Here is a 19370-nt window from a genome sequence, read left to right as displayed (position 1 = left end):
ATTAAAAATTGAAAATTGAATATGAAATATTTAATTTTTCACAAATAGGGTGCCCTTAATTTTTATTTCTTTCATGTAAATGGGCCAATATTCTCTTCAACACAAACTTCAGGTCCAGTTTGTTAGATCCAACCCAATCTCTCCGGCCCAATTGCATTACTGCCCGTTAACATAGGGAAAACTCCCGCACCACAGAATTAGACTAGACTCCGCCACCATTATAAGAATCCGACGGTCACCAGTTGGAGATCGGGCACGGTTTTCATCCAACGGCTCCAGATCCCTCCGCCACCATTGCCTATAAAATTGGAAACCCTAAACCCTTTCTCCTCCTCTTTCTTTTCTGCTGTTCCCTGTGTATAGCTGCCATAACTTTCTTAGGAGCGGCAGAGGATACCCAACCCCTCTTCCCGAGTATATACATACGCGCGATCTATCGACACGGAAGTGGGTTTTATTATATATCCGTAGATTGACATGCCGTCGGTTGTTGTAGCTGAATCTCAATCCTCTGAGAAGAAGAAGAGTATGAAGAAAGCTGAATCTGCGGAAATGGCGGTGGACGCTAACCCCGCTGAGAAAAAGATCAAGAAAGAGAAGAAGTCCAGCAAAAAGACTAAACTTACCTCGGAGCCTGACCCCGACGATTCTAATTCCAATACCCTGCTCAAAAAGAGGAAAGAGAAGAAGCGAAAGGCGTTGGAAATTGACGGCGAGGATAACGAGGATGAGAGGAGCGAGACCAGCTCCGAGTTGGGGGAGCCCATGAACAGTATGGGTAAGAAGAAAAAGAAGATGAAGTTTGAGGAGGAAGATGAGGAAGAGAAAGAAGAGAATCCAAATGCTCTGTCGAATTTCCGTATTTCGGTGCCGTTGAGGGAGGCTTTAAAGTCCAAGGGGATTGAATCCTTGTTCCCGATTCAGGCAATGACTTTTGGTATGATTCTTGATGGTTCGGATTTGGTTGGGAGGGCGCGCACTGGTCAGGTTAGGATTTTTCTGTTAATTGGGATTTTGTTACCTGTTTTATACTTTTCGTAAATTTGTTGGTTGCGTGAAAAATTCCAATTAGGGTTTTCTTGTGTTGTTGGAGTTGAGAGGTTATATTTCAGTTGCTTATGCTTGTTTGTGTGATTGTACTCTGTGGATCGGCAGTTGAGAGTTTATTTGTATTGCAGAAATATAGTTCATTAGGAATTGGGTAAACTATGATCTAGGTCGTTAGTGGAGAAATTTATCATGGTGAAAACTGGCCGAATGGTGTGGAAGTTACACACAGATGCCAAGTTCTGTCAGCCGTTTTAACTCCATAAGATTTTTAGTACAAAACATGTTGGGTATCATTGGTCATCTAGAAGTTCCTCTGATAATGGGGCATCCTTTTTTCTCTTTCAGTGTTTAGCTATGTTGAGTGACTTCTCTATTTCTGTCTTTTGGATTTCTAACAGGGTAAAACATTGGCTTTTGTGTTACCTATATTGGAATCATTGACAAATGGGCCCGCGAAAGCATCACGTAAGACTGGATATGGAAGGGCACCTAGTGTTCTCGTGCTTTTACCCACTAGGGAATTGGCCACGCAGGTATATAGTTTTGTTCGAAGTATTATTGCATGTGAATTCCCACTTTTGGGTTTTTGAAAACCATTCAAGTATTTGTTTCCTCCCACTTTTCTTTTTGTCTTATTTCTGTTCTTTCCCATGTTTCGTTGTTCATATTGTCATAGGTGTTTGCTGACTTTGAAGTCTATGGTGGAGCGTTAGGGTTAAATTCTTGTTGCCTGTATGGAGGTTCTCCTTATCAGCCACAACAGATTCAATTGAAAAGAGGCGTTGATATTGTAGTTGGCACTCCTGGTCGCATTAAGGTCTGGTTTCTCTTTTTGAACTTTGACCTTCTCCTTTTGATGTTTAAGTGCACAATATATTCTTACTTTGGAGTTTGGAATTAATTGTGCAGGATCACATAGAGAGGGGTAACCTTGACTTCAGATCACTAAAGTTCCGAGTACTTGATGAAGCCGATGAAATGTTGAGGATGGGTTTTGTTGAAGATGTTGAACTTATTCTGGGTATGTATATCAATGGAGGCTTTCATGAGCTTGCTGTTGCTCCAATTTTGTCATGTTTCTGTTCTGTTTCTGCTTAATGATACCGTTTGCATTCATCTATCTTTGATAGCCGAATGATATCCTGGGGTGTGACCTCATGGTTCCTTGTTTGTCTTTGATGAACCTTAGTGTCAAATGCTTATTAACTGGTTTTTTTATGAATTTTCCATTATTGATTCTGAAGGCAAGGTAGAGGATGCTAGCAAAGTTCAGACTCTTCTTTTCAGTGCCACTTTGCCGGATTGGGTTAAGCATGTATGTTTTTGCTTTACCAGAAGTATCTTGTACTGTTCTAATCCTGAATGTAGATCATCCCTTTGTATAATTTTCCTTTCTTCATCTGAATAAAACTTTGTTTTATAATGCCAGATATCTGCTAAGTTCTTAAAACCAGATAAAAAAACAGCTGACCTTGTTGGTAATGAGAAAATGAAAGCCAGCACCAACGTCAGGCATATTGTTCTTCCCTGTTCTGTTTCTGCAAGAACCCAGCTTATTCCTGATATCATTCGCTGCTATAGTAGGTTCGTTTGCCTCTGACGCTGCAATTAAATGAATAATTTTCAAATTTTTTACTTTGTCATTTGGAAATCTCTTGTGTGTTTTGCCTTGTTGTGTTGTTGTTCACTTGCTCGTTTCCATGGATATCAATCCAGTGGAGGCCGCACTATTATTTTCACGGAGACAAAGGATTCTGCTTCTACACTTGCTGGAGTACTTCCTGGAGCACGTGCTTTGCATGGGGACATACAACAGGCTACACGTGAGGTAAGATTCTTTTAAGTTCACTCACATGTTCATTACTTTTCTTTGTGGAAGAGTAATACTGCCCCCCCCCCCCCCAAAAAAAAAAAAAAACCTGTCTGCTGTTGTGAGTCAATGCTGTCATGCGCATAAGTCATTATCTTATTCTGTTGGATGGATGCGCCTCATTTCTATAATCTGTTGATTGCATGTGGAATTCTGATTCAATGGCATTCTTAAATCCATTGCTGCATTATGTGTAAGTTGACCTTACCTAAAGTTGAGCAAATATCTTCAAATCCTACACCTGATGCTTTCAGGTCACACTCTCTGGATTCAGATCTGGCAAATTTTCAACACTTGTTGCTACAAATGTAGCAGCCCGAGGATTGGATATTGATGATGTCCAGTTAATAATTCAGGTATGTTATATCAATGACTATCCTTCTTCTTTTTCTGTATGTTTTGCTTACCATGACATGTTTGTTTTCCTTAGTGTGAGCCACCTCGTGATGTAGAGGCATACATCCATCGGTCTGGAAGAACAGGAAGAGCTGGTAAGTTGTTGGTGTTAAAGATTCTTTGGATTGGAAGTAAAATATTGCTCAAGTTCATTGATGAATGAACTGTTTGCTGCTTCTGTCAGGGAAAACTGGTGTTGCTGTCATGCTTTATGATCCAAGGAAGTCAAATTTCTCTAAGATAGAAAGAGAATCTGGCGTGAAGTTTGAACATATATCTGCTCCACAGCCAGCTGATATAGCTAAAGCTGCTGGTGCTGAAGCTGCAGAAAAAATTAATGAGATCTCTGATAGGTATAAATTATATGCTAATTTATGCTTAAATGCTGTTGCTTGTGGAACACAATATATTCATAGTCAGCTCTGAAACTTGCAGTGTCATTCCGGTATTCAAGGCTGCTGCACAAGAGCTATTGGACTCGTCTGAGTTGTCCCCAGCAGACCTGCTTGCAAAGGCACTGGCAAAGGCTGCTGTAAGTTTTTGTCTTATATTGGTTTTGGTTGGAAGCACTGTTTGACATAGGAGTTGAACCATGGTTTTGTCTCTATGCTTTGCAGGGCTACACCGAGATCAAGAGTCGCTCACTTCTGACTTCAATGGAGAATTATGTTACTGTACTCCTGGAGTGCGGAAGGCCCGTTTACACGCCATCGTGAGTTCTTTAAACACTGGTTATTTTACATATATCCGTATACTGAATTTGCTGGGACATGAGGTGAAATGTTTTTGCTCATGAAATATGAAAGATGTCTATGAAAAAAGTACAATATTACCCACTGTCATCCTCAACATGCACTGTTGGACAGGACAAAAACCTATTAGTAATGGGGTTGGTCTATAAATTTTTCTGGAATTAGTTGCATTATGAAGTAGTTTTGTATTCTAAGTTGTACAAGTTGCATTATGAAGTAGTTCAGTGCTTCAAGTTGTACATTTCAATTTAAGAAGGCTGTACATTCATACATTGTATGCTTGCTTTTGATGAACAATAATGCAGACTATTATTCACTATGAGAGGTATATGGTGATATTCTTGAGATGTTTCTCTGTTTATGTCTATTGCATTGTTCTATGCCTTTTCTTTTTTTATTTTATCTCTTAATATGGTTACTTGCCAGCTTTGCTTATGGAGTTCTGCGGAGGTTTTTACCTGAAGATAAAGTTGAGTCAATTAAGGGTCTTGCTTTAACAGCTGATGGGAAGGGCGCTGTTTTTGATGTGGCTGCACAAGATCTGGACACTTTCCTTGCAGGTGAGTTCATGTCAATATGTGTTTTGCGTTTTCTTCCTGCATAGTATTGGCATGGTACTTAGCTTTGTGATTGCTGCACATCTTCATAAATAATCTTGAAAAAACAAAGTCTGAGATGAGTATGAATCTTTACTGTATTTTTGAGCTGCAGGCCAGGAAAATGCAGCTGGGGTAAGCTTAGAAGTTGTAAAATCATTGCCACGACTGCAAGAAAGAGAGCAGTCACGAGGGAGATTTGGAGGAGGTGGTGGTGGTGGGCGTGGTGACCGGAGGTTTTCTGGAGGAAGAGGAGGAGGGAGAGGTGGATTCTTTAAAGGTCCTGGTGGAGGAAGAGGTCGCGGCAGTAACAACCGCAGATGGTGAAGCTAACTTTTGAAAAACCCCAACCATTTGACAGATACGGCATAGCAGCCAATGCCCAAGGGGCATATAAATTTTGGTGTTGATGGAAGTGTTTAATTTTGTTTTGATTTTGTATTCCCCTTAGGAGGAATTTAGGTTTCCCATTATTTTTCTTTTTTCCATTTGCATTGCCATGTTTTGTTTTATGACTCTACGATTAGTATATCATTAATTATTGGAGAGGTTCAAATACTCTCCTCGTGTTGTTCTTATTCATTGGAAAATGAAAATGTAGAGAGATTAACTCTTCAATTATATCGTTGCAGTCTAGTTGAAGGCAAAGTTCTTTACAGGAATTTGTGGCTTGTTGGTGATGCTTGTTCATAGTTTGTGTTGCGTGGAAATTTTCGTTTTCTCCTGAAAATTTGTACTAATAGCAAAACTAACATATTGAACTGATGGCGAAACCGGTGGAATTTTGACATCTTGGGGGTGGATTTAAAAGTGTCAAAAGCTATCTGGCCTTTTTTATTTCGAGTTCTACTCCAACAAATGATTCAAGTCAAATGCAATTATTATGTGCGGTGTAGGCAGCGCAGCACATTCTAAATGAAATGATTAAATTAATTCCCATCTGAAAGAACAAGATCAAGTGTTTTTTCCTTTTCTCGGGGTTTACTCTCACCTCTCCCTAATTTAATGTTTTTATATTTTTCTTATAGGGATGAATATATTTACACCCTTCGTACTTGTATATTTTTCCTAAAAACGTTAATATTATTTATATAAATAATGAGTAATTACCAAAAAAAAGAAGTAATTTGTATAAATACCTATAACTAAATATGTAAATAGTAATAATCTCTCTTTTTTTTCTTTATATATATATATATATTTTTTATCTCATTTTATAATTTATTTAGAATAAATTACAACGAGCTTTCATAAAATTACATATATGTCCCATTATTTAAAAAATTATTGATACCCGTAATTTTGATCGCAATATAACAATTAGTCCAATCTACTAGTCTCTTTTACGTTTTCGTCTATTTTTTTATGGTAAATTAACCAAAATGTCATTGTGGATTTAAAATTATAATTTCATTTATTTTTTTAAAGTTTTATAATTTTATTTGTAATTTTTCAAAAAAAATTACAGAATTTCATCAAATATAAGAGGATATTTATATAATTTTTTAAATAATGAGAGGTTTTTGTAATTATATTAAATTTCATGGATGCTCGTTGTTATTTATCTCTAAATTTATTAAGTACATTAAAATAATGAGGTGGAAAAAAAGTCCTAATATCGCTTAATAAATTTTTATATACATTTATAAAACTGAAAAATTGTATTTTTAGTCCAATATGATAGGGTGTTTTACAATTGTGGTCTCAACATTTATGGACTTTAGTACATTTAGTCCCACAAAATAAATATTGTAACAATATTTGTCATATAAAATAAAATTATAGCATATTTCATCCATAGTATATAAAATTGTGGCAGATTTGGTTTTATAGGATAATAAAGTTGTTTACATTTTGTGGAATTAAATGTGCTATAATTTTGTCCTCTAAAACTAAATATACTAAATTTTTATTTTAAAAGACAAAAAATACTACAATATTTATTTGATAAGACTAAATATATTAAGTTCGTAATTACAATATAAAAAATACAAACACAACCCATCATATAAAACTAAAAATGCAATTTCCCCAAACATTCAGACTGCTTCCGGAGACGTCTCCGACTCTCCAGAGATCCCAATGCCCAATCCTGCTGGAACTTGGCTGTAGCCCCCACATCCCATTCCCTTTCTTATTCTTTCTTTCCTTTTTTGGTATTTCATCTTTGTTTCTTTTCAGGGTTTTTTCATCTATTTTTGCGCTGTTTCTTTGATCTTCCCATCTTAGAAAAATGTTTTCTTGATCATGTTTAGCTGTAGTTCATCCATAAAGATATATTCTTTGATTGGTTAACATCATGGGATGGTACAGAAGATCATCAACATTCATTTCTGATGCTTTCCGTTGCTACTGTTCAAAGATTGCTGCGCTCAGAAACCCCATTCAAGAATCGATTTCAGGAAACAGTCTATACACTTCTTTCAGGCCCAAGTCAAGAATTTCTGAGTTCTCTCAACCAATTTTCAGGAACTCAGCTCTCCAGAATGTTTGGAGGAGCCCTTTTCTTGATGGGGCAAAGAGGTTTTACTATGTGGATAGGAACCAGGTTTACCACTTTAGGCCCAGAGGGTACAAACGGTGGATTCAGAATCCAAAAAATGTGTTAGCAATAGTTTTGGTTGGTTCTGGAGTTGTGATTACTGTGTATTTTGGGAATTTGGAGACTGTCCCTTACACAAAAAGAACCCATTTTGTTCTTTTGTCAAGAAATCTTGAAAAAGAGCTGGGAGAGACCCAATTTAATCAGCTCAAGAAACAGTTTAAAGGGAAAATTCTGCCACCTCTTCACCCTGAAAGTATTAGGGTTCAAAGGATATCACAGGATATAATTGAGGCTTTGCATAAAGGATTGAGAAAAGAGCAGGTTTGGAGTGATATTAGGTACTCACCAGAAAGCGTTGGATTGCCTATTGAGGCTCATGAACATGAGACAATTAAGGCATTGAGTGATAGGAGTCTTGAGGAGGAGCAATGGCATGGTGAAGATAAGTGGCGCAAGGAGGATGAAATCCTAGATGATCAGTGGGTTCAAAAGAGTAGGAAAAAAGGTCAAGAAAAGGGGATGGTATCTCAGACGGGGCATTTAGAGGGATTGAAGTGGGAGGTTATTGTGGTTAATGAGCCTGTGATCAATGCCTTCTGTTTGCCTGGTGGGAAGATTGTTGTTTTCACCGGATTGCTTAATCATTTTAGAGCGGATGCTGAGATTGCAACTGTTATTGGCCATGAGGTGTGCATTGGATTTTCTATTAGATTTTCAGCTTTGGTGGAAATATCTCTGAGTTAAATTTTGATTTTTTGTTTGATAGGTTGGTCATGTTGTCGCAAGGCACTCTGCAGAACAAATCTCTAAAAACCTTTGGCTGACCATATTACAGTTGATACTATACCAATTTTTCATGCCTGATATTGTCAATACCATGTCGAATCTCTTCCTGAGGCTCCCTTTTTCTCGGAGGTAAAAATAATGTTATTCAGTTTTTGTTATGCGCGAATTTTCTATGGTGGGCTGTGGTTGAATGCATAAAGCCATTGCTTTGTTAGAACGAATAATGGCTTCATCTGTCTGACAAAGTTTATTTGCATATGGTTCGTCTCCTTGATGTAGTGCTGCTGATCTTCTTTCTTTTCTCTTTTTTGGATTTCATTGTGAGACACAGACACTTCTTCCTTTCTTTCCTACTCTCTACCTTTTGAGATCAAGTAATTGGCAATTACGAATTAAGTAAAAGTTTCCCACTGGCAGATATGAAGCAAGTAAATTTCTTGATTCTGGCAAATTCTTCTGGCAGGGATATCATCCTATATTGTTCTGATCTTATTAGTTCACCTCTGAGGCTCTGTTAGATTGCCTGCTTTACGTCAATGATTGTTATTGTTATTATTATTGTTGTTGTTGTGGTGGTGGTGGTGATAGTGGTGCTGTTGTTGTGGTGGTGGCGGTGGTGGTGGTGATTATATTTTTTAAATTTGAATATTAAAATCCCATCAAATTCCTAGAAACTACTCCCGTTCAATGGAATGGGTTGCTTGATAAACATTACAAGCTTGGGAGAGGAAGTATGGTAATCCTAACTCCTAAGGGGAGGGGACTAATAACTAATTATAATAACTCCCTGGAAGGCCATTTGTAGTCAATCCTTTTGTTTTTCCCATTATGATGTTCCGCTACGTTGATGCTGTGTTTTATTTATCATTTAGTGATCATCCGGCTTCAATTGATTGTTTTCTTCTACTTCCCAGGATGGAGATGGAAGCAGATTACATTGGCCTACTGTTGGTTGCTTCTGCAGGCTACGATCCCCGAGTGGCTCCCCAAGTCTATGAGAAGTTGGGAAGAATCACAGGTAATTCAGCACTGCAAGATTATCTTGCCACTCATCCTTCTGGGAAGAAGAGAGCTCAAGTTCTTGCTCAAGCTAAAGTCATGGAAGAGGCCCTCACCATATACAGGGAGGTACAAGCGGGGCGTGGAGTCGAGGGCTTCCTTTAACTTTCTCTCTATACTCAAAGCAACTGCACTTCTTCCATTCAGACAAGTTTGGTTATCAACTAACAGATGATAAGGACTCTGTTTTCCAATGATTCCTTGACTTTTATCAATGTTTCTCTGGCTCCTCTCTCACTGACAGCCTTAAAAATCTGAAATACGGGGGAGCATCCTATGAATTGTATTTGCTTTGTTGCTGCTACCTACTAGTGTATTCAAGTCTGTAACGAATGAAACGAAACTACTTTTTTGGTAAGCATTCCAGTTTTTGGCATCATGGCCTGCCTGGTGTACTATGGAAGCTGGCCTGAATGTTGTCTATAGCTTGTGTTCTCACCACAAATTAAGACTTCTCTGTTAACACAGTTGAGCATCGATAAGTTTGCAATGATTTTCATGAAAATGTCGAAGAATGCATGTAACTACAGCTCGAAAAATTTATGTTAGAATTAGATCCTGTCACATTGAATCAGTTATTATTGATAACTCTGTCAGATAGAGTCACATGGTTGGTTTTGGTTAGAACTATCTAAATAAATTAGCCAAGAAACGCACTAACTCCATTGTTTCATGATTTCTATATGGGTTCTAAATTGTCTGGTCCAGAAATTTTAAATCTTAACATCATAATTAAAGAAAAAGTTTTTAAACGGTTGAATTGGTTGAAATGAGAGCTTGGTGAAATATAATTATTGTCGAAGTGGGATAGAATCTTTCACCAATCTTCGTGAATGTGCTATGATCATAGTGCCGAACATTGATTCCTAAGTGCACTCAGAATTTGATGATTGGAAACAAAAGATTTGCCTTCAAATGATTGAATCTCAAAGGCTGCATCTCAAGAATACTATTGCAAGCTTGATACACAACTGCAAGAACATCAGGGAGCTCAATCAAATCCATTCCCACGTCGTAGTATCACCATATTTATCCCCAAATGATCGATCTTTTCTCATCTCTCGCCTCTTTTTCTACCTCTGCACCGTCTCCGAGTCACCAGTCTCTCTCCACCACGCCAAGAAAATCTTCAATCTAATTCCAAACCCGAGTCTTTTTGTATATAACGCCATGATCAGAGCAAATGCGACGAAAATAAAGGACCCTAGATCGTGTCAGTCCTTATTTTTGTACAAAGAGATGCTGGGTAGTGGTCTGGTACCTGATTGTATAACTTTCCCCTTTATGCTGAAGGAATGCTCGAAAAGAGTTGATTGGTTCACTGGTCGGAGCATCCATGTCCATGCATTGAAGTTTGGATATGAAGACGATGTTTACGTGCAGAATGCTTTGATAAGTTTGTATTCGGAGTGTGGGATTTTAGAGGATGCAAGGAGGGTGTTCGATGGAATGTCCAACAGGGATGTGGTTTCTTGGAATACGATGATTGTAGGGTGTTTGAGAGGTGGCGAGCTTGATGAGGCATTGGCTTTATTTAGGGAAATGAAGGAGAGGAGAAATATTATTACTTGGAACTCGGTGATCACGGGTTTAGTTCAAGGGGGAAGAGCGAAGGAGGCTTTAGATATTTTTCATGAAATGCAAATTGCAGCTGATACAGAGGATACAGTCTGCCCAGACAAAATAACGGTGGCAAGTGCACTTTCGGCTTGTGCTGCTCTTGGTGCCATTGATCAAGGAAAGTGGGTGCATAGTTACTTGGAAAGAAGTGGGATGGAATGTGATATGGTGATAAGGACAGCTTTGGTGGACATGTATGGGAAATGTGGTTGTGTTGATAGAGCGTATGAGGTTTTCAAGGGGATGCCCAATAAGGATGTTTTGGCATGGACGGCCATGATTTCAGTGTTAGCACTTCATGGGTATGGGAATGAGGCCTTTGAGCTTTTCAAAGAGATGGAAGCAGTGGGAGTGAGGCCTAATGCTGTGACGTTTGTAGGACTGTTGTCTGCCTGTGCTCACTCAGGTCTTGTGGAGAAAGGTCGTCGGTGCTTTGATATGATGAGACATGTTCACTGTATTGAGCCCCAGGTCCAACATTATGCTTGCATGATTGATATACTTGGTCGAGCTGGGCTTTTCATTGAGGCCGAAGAGCTTATTAGAACTATGCCAATGAAGCCAGATGTTTTTGTTTGGGGTGCACTACTTGGAGCCTGTCAATTGCATGGAAATATTAAATTAGGAGAAAACATAGCTCGGTACTTGATTGATCTAGAACCTGACAACCATGCTTTCTACATTATATTGTGTGATTTATACGCCAAATCTGGTAGATTTGATGATCAGAAGAGAGTTAGATCTTTGATGAAAGACCAAGATATAAGGAAGTCAGTTCCGGGTTCCAGCATGATTGAAGTTGATGGCATTGTCTACGAATTTTCAGTGAAAGGATCACCTGAGATGCTGATGGAAGCCTTACAGAGTGTATTGATGTTATTAAGTAATGAGATGAAAATAGAAAGGAATATAGGCAGTATCATCAGGTAATCATTTAAGAATGAAAATTATGGGCGCATGAAGGTCTGTGTCTTGCTCTTAAGCAACATTTATCTTGTGTTAGCCACATTCATTTGAGATATTGGAACAATAATGCCAATGCGGCCAACCATGCACCAGAATTCAAGAATATGGAACTTAAGCCTGGTACCTTTGTCTCTCATATTGTGTTTTGTTTTCTTTAGAAGAGTTCATGTGAGAGTACAAGAGATATTTGCATTTTGTTGTGCACATCAGTTAGTCCAGATATAGCACTTACAGTTACAGCATGCAACGACAAATTAGGGCAAGCCTATAAAATTGTGTCTAGATCAATACAATGTTATAATAAACAAGTGTCGTTACTGTACAAACTACTTATACAAAGTAGAAAAAGCTTTTTTCTCCACATCAATTGGCGACGAGATTGGTATACCATATATAAACTACAATAAATTCCTGTTTGCTTTTATGAAAGAAATCTTCTCAACTTCTCTGGGATAGTCAGCATTGGATAAAAAAGGAGCTAAGCCGTATGGTTCTGCTCTTCCTTTGTAAGAGTGCTACAGAAAAGTTAGCTATCCCTTCTTTAAACGCTCAAAGATAAGACAAATAAATTGAATAGCTGAGATTTTGGCATGAAATGATTTTGTCTTGTCTTTTGTCATACCTAATTTATTTTATGAAAGGGTCTGCATCCGTATTTATTTAAGCTTTTCATCGTCTAGGCATTTGGACGTATCTTCCCAAGATATACTGGCCTAAGCACTTTGATTTCCCAATGTAAAGCAAATGGATCAAGGTTTTGGGGAAAGCAACGTATTATATATTGAGAGATTATTTTGGTAACTAAAACCTCCAGTCAACTTCTCAAGTTTCAGGCAACTGCGTTAAGATGGCGAATATTGTTTTTGTTTTAGCAGTTGTCTTCCTTCTCATGATTTCTCTTGCTACAAGATCTTACCTACTGACTCTTCTTGGGTTGCCACTTTACCTTGTGGTGGGATTTGTGGTATCATCACTTGTCACTTATGTCAGAGAACTGATATCAGATGCCAATCGACCACCTGTGGCCGGACCTATGTTGAATCAACTCATACACTTCAACAGACTTTTTGATTACCAAGTTACACTTGCCCGGAGGTACCATACTTACCGTTTGATCACGGAGTCACACAGCGAAGTGTACACTACGGATCCATTAAATGTCGAATACATCCTGAAGGCCAATTTTCCCAATTATGGCAAGGTAAAATAGTGTGTTGGATAATAATTAAACAGAGTATTGGACAATAATTGAATAGAGCACTGTGATTGTCCGAATTTCATATTTCGTTTTTCATTTAGGGAGAGAAAAACTGTGATTTAATGAAAGATCTCTTCGGTGATGGGATTTTTGCTGTGGATGGAACGAAATGGCGCCACCAACGAAAGCTGGCCAGTTATGAGTTCTCGGCCAAAGTCTTGAGAGACTTTAGCAGCAGCGTGTTTCGATCTAATGCTGCTAAGTTAGCTTTAAAGGTTAATTCAGAAGCATTGGCTGGTCGAGAGGTGGATTTACAGGTCTCTCAATCAGGCTGGACTCCAGTTTTGTCTTCTTTTTTCTCTATTACAGGTTTCTCTGGTTTGCTGGCTGCTTCGACGTTAGGATAAGTTTTCTATTTTTCTTCTCTGAAATTAGACAGTCAACAGAGACAACAGAATTCTTAAATAAAAAGTTACATAACATTATGCTCAACTTGGAAGTATGCTGCGTACTGCGGTAGTAATAACAGATGGTCCTCCAAGGAGAAATCATGAATATTTTAAGAAGCTGTTATTGACATGATTAGCTGAACATTTTATGAGAATTGTAGTTTTAAAAAAGATTACGATTAAGATCTTATGTTACAGAATATGTAAAGGAACTTTAACTTCTTATTTACAGGATATGCTAATGAAGTCTGCAATGGATACAATGTTTAAGGTGGGGTTTGGGGTTGACCTTGATACTCTGTCTGGTTCTGATGAAACTAGTAATCAGTTTATCAAAGCCTTCGATGATTCCAATGTCATTGTATATTGGAGATATGTTGATGTGTTCTGGAAAGTTAAAAGGTTTTTCAACATTGGCCTGGAACGAAATCTGAAGGACAACATCAAAGTTATTGATAATTTTGTTTATATGTTGATCCACCACAAAAGGGAGCAGATGAGAAATGAACAGGTTAGCATGTGTAAGAATAACCTTAACTCTTTGTTTTTCAGTCCCCTCTTTAGTCTCATTTTGAACGAATTTCCATTGTTTATGTTCTGTAATAATTTATTCACTTTAGGGTACAACAAAAGAAGACATACTGTCCAGGTTTCTGATCGAAAGTGAGAAGGATAAAGAGAACATGACTGATAAGTATTTGAGGGACATAATTCTCAATTTTCTCATTGCTGGCAAGGACACATCTGCCAACACTCTTGCTTGGTTCTTTTATATGCTATGCAGACATCCTCTTATTCAAGAAAAGGTGGTGAGGGAAGTGAAATTAGCTACTGAAGTGAAAGATCAAATATCTGTTGATGAATTTGTTGTCAAGTTGACTGAGGCTGCTTTGGACAGGATGCAGTATCTGCATGCAACTCTGACGGAGACTCTCAGACTATATCCTCCTGTTCCTCTGGTAATATCGAAATTCTTTTTCCTTCCATAACCTTCTAATTAATCAACCAAAAGGTCTGTTTGGAATATATAACAGTCTTTCTCGTAGAATGTACAGATAGGTTTTGCTTACGGTTTCTATGCCTTAACTGCAGGATGGCAAGTGTTCAAACGCAGACGACATTCTTCCAGACGGCCACAAAATAAAAAAAGGTGACGGCATAACCTACATGCCCTATGCAATGGGAAGGATGACATATATTTGGGGAGATGATGCTGAGGTTTTTTGCCCTGAAAGATGGCTCGGAAATGGTGCTTTCCAAGCTGAAAGCCCTTTTAAATTTACTGCCTTTCAGGTCAGCCTCGTTTTCATTTTCAGACCATTGCAGAAGCATCTGAAAACTACACATTTTTATCTAATACAGTTGTACTGCAATTTACTCCCTCAGGCTGGGCCTCGAATCTGCTTAGGGAAGGAGTTTGCATATACACAAATGAAGATCATGGCAGCCACTCTTCTCTTCTTTTTCAGATTCAAACTTGTCGATGAGGCTAAGGAAGCGACTTATCGAACCATGTTCACTCTTCACATGGACAATGGACTGCATCTGTACGCGTATCCTCGCCATAACTAAAACTCTATAGCTTTTGGTACTATATATATATATATATATATATATATATATATTATGAGGTGGGGATGATCAGTTTCACTTCGCTCGGTCATGGATTAATGGCTGACAGTTCAGGTTGGTGGGCCATGTCGGATATTCCAAGACTCGAATATCAGATGTGTCGACCAAGAAAAAGATGTAGATTTTTGTTTTTGTTTGGACATGTTTCTTCTCCTCGGGCATTTTCATGTATCCTGGTAATAAGTTATATTCTTTCCTTAGTGACCTGATACTAATATAAAGTGTATCAATTGCGCCATTCTTGGATCTGCCCAATTAACAGGTTCATACATGTACGGATTTCATGTCTTAAGTTTGGTAACTAAAGATTAAGAAGTAGCAAGGTACAACACAACAGTTTGAGTTTCGACATCTCTTACTAGAGTTTTAAGGATTCAAATTTTGGGGGTGTATTGTGTGCGTGTATTTAAAAAAAAAAGAATGAAAGATTAAGAAGTAATGAACCAAAAGGTTGCCACTGTTACATGGACTTATATAACAGTACAAATTTGTCGTTGATTACTGCAAAAAATAACATTAGTAATAATTTTAAAATAATCATTCAAAATATATATTAAATCAAATAACAACAATTGTGACCATGTCATAATTTTTGAATGCTTATTAGTGGAAAAAATCTTGTATAAATTGTGACCATTGGTAATTTGTGACGCAACTCTAGTGATAAATTAAGGACAACGAATATTTATATAGTTTGTCAACGTATATGACATATAACACACTAATTAAAATTGGGCAAGTGATAATTTATGCACAATTTCTTGACATTGATTATGGCTAGTGATAGCTCTCACGCAATAATTGTTGGTATTAAGACTATGAAAATCATTATGGTGATAAAATTAACTTTTTTGTCATTTAATACATATAATTAAGTACAATTTTAGTATCATTGCTCCAATTTTTGTCTATGCCCAATGGAGACAATTTTAGAGCATCATACATATGTAACTATTGGTTATTTCCCCCCTTTTTCGGTTCTATTGCAATAACTGTAATGCACTGACCAAATTGATCATGATGTATGAAGGATTGATATGTACGAGGTATGTATATGACATAAATAAAAGGTTAAATTTATGGACAATGTTAAAATTAAACCGAAACAAATTTCAATATGCAAACATTAAAGAGGAATATTAGCCTCGTTTTGACAAAATCGTTAACATTTGCAGAAAATATGAAAAGAAAGTAGATGCAAGAGACAAAACTTTGAGTAGTATGGTCGATTCTCCAACACCCATATTCTTCTTTTTTCCGTTTACGAGATATGTTGATTTTTGAAATGAAATATTATGAACCAATTGTTCATTATTGTTGTTACATATTCCACGAGATCATCTTTGCAACACATTTTCCCCAAAAACATTTGCTGAAAAGGAATCCAGACAGAGTTAAACCTAGTAGTACGATGAGCAATTAATCATGAGAAAAAGTCTTAACAGCAATTTCTATTAAGCCTGGAGAAAATATATTACAATGCATGGTCTACGTACGTACAAGTAGTAGTCAGAGAATTGGCAATTGGCTCAATCTTTCTCGCAGCGCTGCAAGATCCTCGGAACTGTAAGTACGTCTGGCCTGCAGGACAATCCATGCATTGCAGACAATATATTCAGTACACGTCTAAAAAAACAGGCAGAATATCAACACCAAAAAAGTCCCCTTTGATGTGATATTATAATAAAATATTATCTATGTTTATATACATTAATTTATTTTGTCAAAATAATTATTTTCGTAATCTTAATAACGACAATTATTGTATCAAACTCATCGCTAGCAATGAAAAGTTGTGTATAAAGTTTGATCACTATAAACATTTCGATGAATAACAAATTAATACGCTTGTCAATTAAGCATGTTGCATGACTGTTCAAATCAGAGGTATTGATAATTTTTTCAAATAACTAGGGTTATTCGTAATTATGTTAAACTCCAGAAGAGTTTGTTGTAATTTATCCTTTCCTCTCTTTTGTTTTTTTTCTCTTTTTTGATATTTTACTCACTAAAATAAAATAAAATATTAGTGATAGAATATCATGTGATAATATTAAAGTTATGATCACTAAAAGTGTATATTATTAAGTGACAATAGTTTTTTGATTTTGTCAAATATAGTTATCAGTTACAAAAATTATGAATAAAGTTGTCACTATAAATAATTAGTGACATATTTATAATATATAAGTGATAATACAAATATAATTAATGACAACAAATAGTTATTGTTACTAGGTTGTTATTATACATGTATTATTGATTATTTTCAATGACAACTTTATGCATAATTTTTGTCAATGATAATTTTCTTAAAAATAATTATGACTATATCATAACTATAAATTTATTATTAATTAATGTGATAAAATTAAAATTTGTGTCACTAAATATATATAATTAAAAATAATATTATTAAAATTATCCCCTGATATATTTTTTTTAAATTAATCTTCTCTCTCTCTCTCTCTAAATAAAACTTGAGGATACCATAGAACCCTAGCTATAATTCCACATCAACTATATACCTCGGACTGGATTCTATGAAGTGTCTTCTGATTTGCTCTTGTGGAAACACAGCTGACAACATCCAACCCTGTTTGACGCAATTCTTTGAGTACTCTTGAAAGAGGAAACCCTTGTCCGTCTTCAAAGCTAGTGTCGATCAGAATCTCCACTCCACCAGGACAAGGATTTACTCTGACACAATTATTAGGCAGGTTTTCTCGACTAATGTTGTCCGAATTCACTCCTTTCCTCATGATCAGCTCATCTTTCCGGGTTTTCAATTGTTGTATGTTTTTCCGCATGTATTTTATGTAGTTGGCAGCCTGCTGCATCAGATCCGGCATCGATCGCTTGCCCTAAATGACCAAGAATGCATATTATAACCCATAATTAATTTAGGGTAATTGCTAACCTAGGAGATAGCAAAACTCATCAAGATCCAAGCATGAAATGAGGATTAATTACTCACCTTCGTGATGTATTCAGGAGGAAGAAGGGTTCGAAGAGAGCCGCAAAGATTAGCCATTTCTTGCCTCCTTTGCCTCTCATTTTCCCTATGCACATATTTTCTTACATTAATAACTCCAATATTCGTCTCTTCTTCATGAACCCTAGATGGGGCCGGCCTCAGCCTCGGCCTTCCGTTGCTTGTCGATGTGGTGGGATTTACGCCAGCTCCCATGAGACCGTCATCATGACACTGAACTATCAAATCATGTCCGGTCGAGTTACTGTGATTTGGTTCTTGAGAAGGAAACATATAGTCTTGAAAGGATCTTGGAAAGTTGTTTTTTCTTGAGATTTCGATATTAGGGTTTGTAATGGGAAGAGATATGGTAGGTTAGGGTTGAGATCTGCAATGTATCTTGTAAAACAAGGATATAGAACTAGCTTGTCCCCACCATGCATGTTTTGTCTTTTTTTTTTTTTTTTTTTTTCTCTCCACTGTGTTTCTGTACAACTGCAGCGGCTAGAGCTAGACAAGGTTGTTTTCCCACTTACTCATAAGAGAATTACAATAATTAATTAATGTTTCAAATATTACTGCACTTCAAATATGATAAAAGTATTAATTAATAATAATTTGAACTTACAAATGTGAATGTATTTAAATTTAAATATATTTATGTGTATTGTCGACATCTAATTTTTCCGTAATTAATTAGAAAAGAATAGCTAGGTGGGGACAAAAATCTTCCATTATCTTTGTTTATGAAGATATTGCAATGGAATCATATTACAAAAGGGCCATATTGCAGATCTGAATCTTCTTAATGATGTGACGATCACTCCAGTACTCATGAAATCCTATATATATATATATATATATAGGTTTAATTAAAATTAGGATCAGGCAGATAATATATATAATAATTAATTAAGATGTTGTGATCTTAGTATATCCTTAAAGAGATGATTTGATCATGCGCCTCAGCTCTTCTGCAAAGTGATAACAAGCAAGTACAAGATTTTACCCATAATGTACGTGCTAGTTTAGTGGTTAAAAATGAAGTCATATGAACATGTTCGAGGTTATAGGTTCAATTGTTATTGACGTTTAGATGTTTGTTTCACTTTATATAAGTTTATTATAATTTGTTTCGTTATTGTTCTTAGTTATATGATGGAGCAGAAGCACTTGAAAGTAAATTAAGAATAACCAGAACACGTCTCCAGCTACTTGAAACTTGAGAAGGAATCCAAAAATAATTTAGGCAAGATTACATTTTTTGTCTTCTAATTTTAGGTCGTTAGCACTTTTGGTCATTTAACTTACTCGATTTGCATATATGTAAGTTTTTTTTTGTAAATTTTAATCTTGAACATATCACATTATCATTTTCTGGCAAATTTAGTTATATGTTGGTAATTTTGATCCCTTCACACTGGAGTATATCTCATTTTTGATCCTATAATTACAGATCGTTCGGACCAAATTTGTC

General features: G+C 36.6%; 4 protein-coding genes and 1 pseudogene across 5 annotated transcripts; 4 read left to right on the top strand and 1 right to left on the bottom strand.

The window, feature by feature from the left end:
* The first annotated feature begins 326 nt into the window (after positions 1 to 326).
* On the top strand, positions 327 to 5282 carry LOC105179239 (DEAD-box ATP-dependent RNA helicase 7). Its single transcript, XM_011102842.3, has 14 exons — positions 327 to 987; positions 1449 to 1583; positions 1727 to 1867; positions 1960 to 2071; positions 2295 to 2365; positions 2480 to 2634; positions 2767 to 2878; positions 3175 to 3276; positions 3351 to 3411; positions 3501 to 3669; positions 3752 to 3848; positions 3934 to 4028; positions 4495 to 4628; positions 4780 to 5282. The coding sequence occupies exons 1-14, from the start codon at positions 478 to 480 to the stop codon at positions 4989 to 4991; spliced, it is 2106 nt and encodes a 701-aa protein (XP_011101144.1). The 5' UTR covers positions 327 to 477; the 3' UTR covers positions 4992 to 5282.
* A 1411-nt stretch (positions 5283 to 6693) lies between these two features.
* On the top strand, positions 6694 to 9430 carry LOC105179240 (mitochondrial metalloendopeptidase OMA1). The gene is made up of 3 exons (XM_011102843.3): positions 6694 to 7896; positions 7976 to 8124; positions 8910 to 9430. Exons 1-3 carry the CDS (start codon positions 6964 to 6966, stop codon positions 9157 to 9159), a joined length of 1332 nt encoding a protein of 443 aa, XP_011101145.1. The 5' UTR covers positions 6694 to 6963; the 3' UTR covers positions 9160 to 9430.
* A 298-nt stretch (positions 9431 to 9728) lies between these two features.
* Positions 9729 to 12456, top strand: LOC105179241 (pentatricopeptide repeat-containing protein At5g43790). Its single transcript, XM_011102844.3, has 2 exons — positions 9729 to 11600; positions 12321 to 12456. Exons 1-2 carry the CDS (start codon positions 9970 to 9972, stop codon positions 12355 to 12357), a joined length of 1668 nt encoding a protein of 555 aa, XP_011101146.2. The 5' UTR covers positions 9729 to 9969; the 3' UTR covers positions 12358 to 12456.
* Positions 12457 to 12487: 31 nt separating this feature from the next.
* Positions 12488 to 15186, top strand: LOC105179242 (cytochrome P450 704C1). Its single transcript, XM_088882705.1, has 6 exons — positions 12488 to 12841; positions 12940 to 13155; positions 13520 to 13798; positions 13908 to 14246; positions 14380 to 14580; positions 14674 to 15186. The coding sequence occupies exons 1-6, from the start codon at positions 12488 to 12490 to the stop codon at positions 14857 to 14859; spliced, it is 1575 nt and encodes a 524-aa protein (XP_088738831.1). The 3' UTR covers positions 14860 to 15186.
* A 1218-nt stretch (positions 15187 to 16404) lies between these two features.
* On the bottom strand, positions 16405 to 18109 carry LOC105179277 (transcription factor bHLH118 pseudogene; annotated as a pseudogene). Its single transcript, XR_016066317.1, has 3 exons — positions 17897 to 18109; positions 17448 to 17783; positions 16405 to 16500 (listed from the first exon to the last, which is right to left on the bottom strand). The product of XR_016066317.1 is annotated as a transcription factor bHLH118 pseudogene (transcript).
* Between the last annotated feature and the right edge of the window lie 1261 nt (positions 18110 to 19370).

This window comes from Sesamum indicum, linkage group LG7 (assembly GCF_026168435.1).
Source record: "Sesamum indicum cultivar Baizhima isolate 11 linkage group LG7, ASM2616843v1, whole genome shotgun sequence".
NCBI classification, from domain to species: Eukaryota; Viridiplantae; Streptophyta; class Magnoliopsida; order Lamiales; family Pedaliaceae; genus Sesamum; species Sesamum indicum.
The sequence above is the reverse complement of the archived record's forward strand: the minus strand, read 5'-3'. Positions and strand labels throughout refer to the sequence as shown.

Bases quoted from the DNA above. Each gene is read 5' to 3' on its own strand.
- LOC105179239 (XM_011102842.3), top strand. From the start codon at position 478: ATGCCGTCGGTTGTTGTAGCTGAATCTCAATCCTCTGAGAAGAAGAAG. The intron at 988-1,448 runs GTTAGGATTTTT...GATTTCTAACAG, and splicing joins GGAGGGCGCGCACTGGTCAG to GGTAAAACATTGGCTTTTGT. The intron at 4,629-4,779 runs GTGAGTTCATGT...TTTGAGCTGCAG, and splicing joins TCTGGACACTTTCCTTGCAG to GCCAGGAAAATGCAGCTGGG.
- LOC105179240 (XM_011102843.3), top strand. From the start codon at position 6,964: ATGGGATGGTACAGAAGATCATCAACATTCATTTCTGATGCTTTCCGT. The intron at 7,897-7,975 runs GTGTGCATTGGA...TTTGTTTGATAG, and splicing joins CAACTGTTATTGGCCATGAG to GTTGGTCATGTTGTCGCAAG. The intron at 8,125-8,909 runs GTAAAAATAATG...TCTACTTCCCAG, and splicing joins AGGCTCCCTTTTTCTCGGAG to GATGGAGATGGAAGCAGATT.
- LOC105179241 (XM_011102844.3), top strand. From the start codon at position 9,970: ATGATTGAATCTCAAAGGCTGCATCTCAAGAATACTATTGCAAGCTTG. The intron at 11,601-12,320 runs GTAATCATTTAA...TTCATCGTCTAG, and splicing joins AATATAGGCAGTATCATCAG to GCATTTGGACGTATCTTCCC.
- LOC105179242 (XM_088882705.1), top strand. From the start codon at position 12,488: ATGGCGAATATTGTTTTTGTTTTAGCAGTTGTCTTCCTTCTCATGATT. The intron at 12,842-12,939 runs GTAAAATAGTGT...TTTTTCATTTAG, and splicing joins ATTTTCCCAATTATGGCAAG to GGAGAGAAAAACTGTGATTT. The intron at 13,799-13,907 runs GTTAGCATGTGT...TATTCACTTTAG, and splicing joins AGCAGATGAGAAATGAACAG to GGTACAACAAAAGAAGACAT.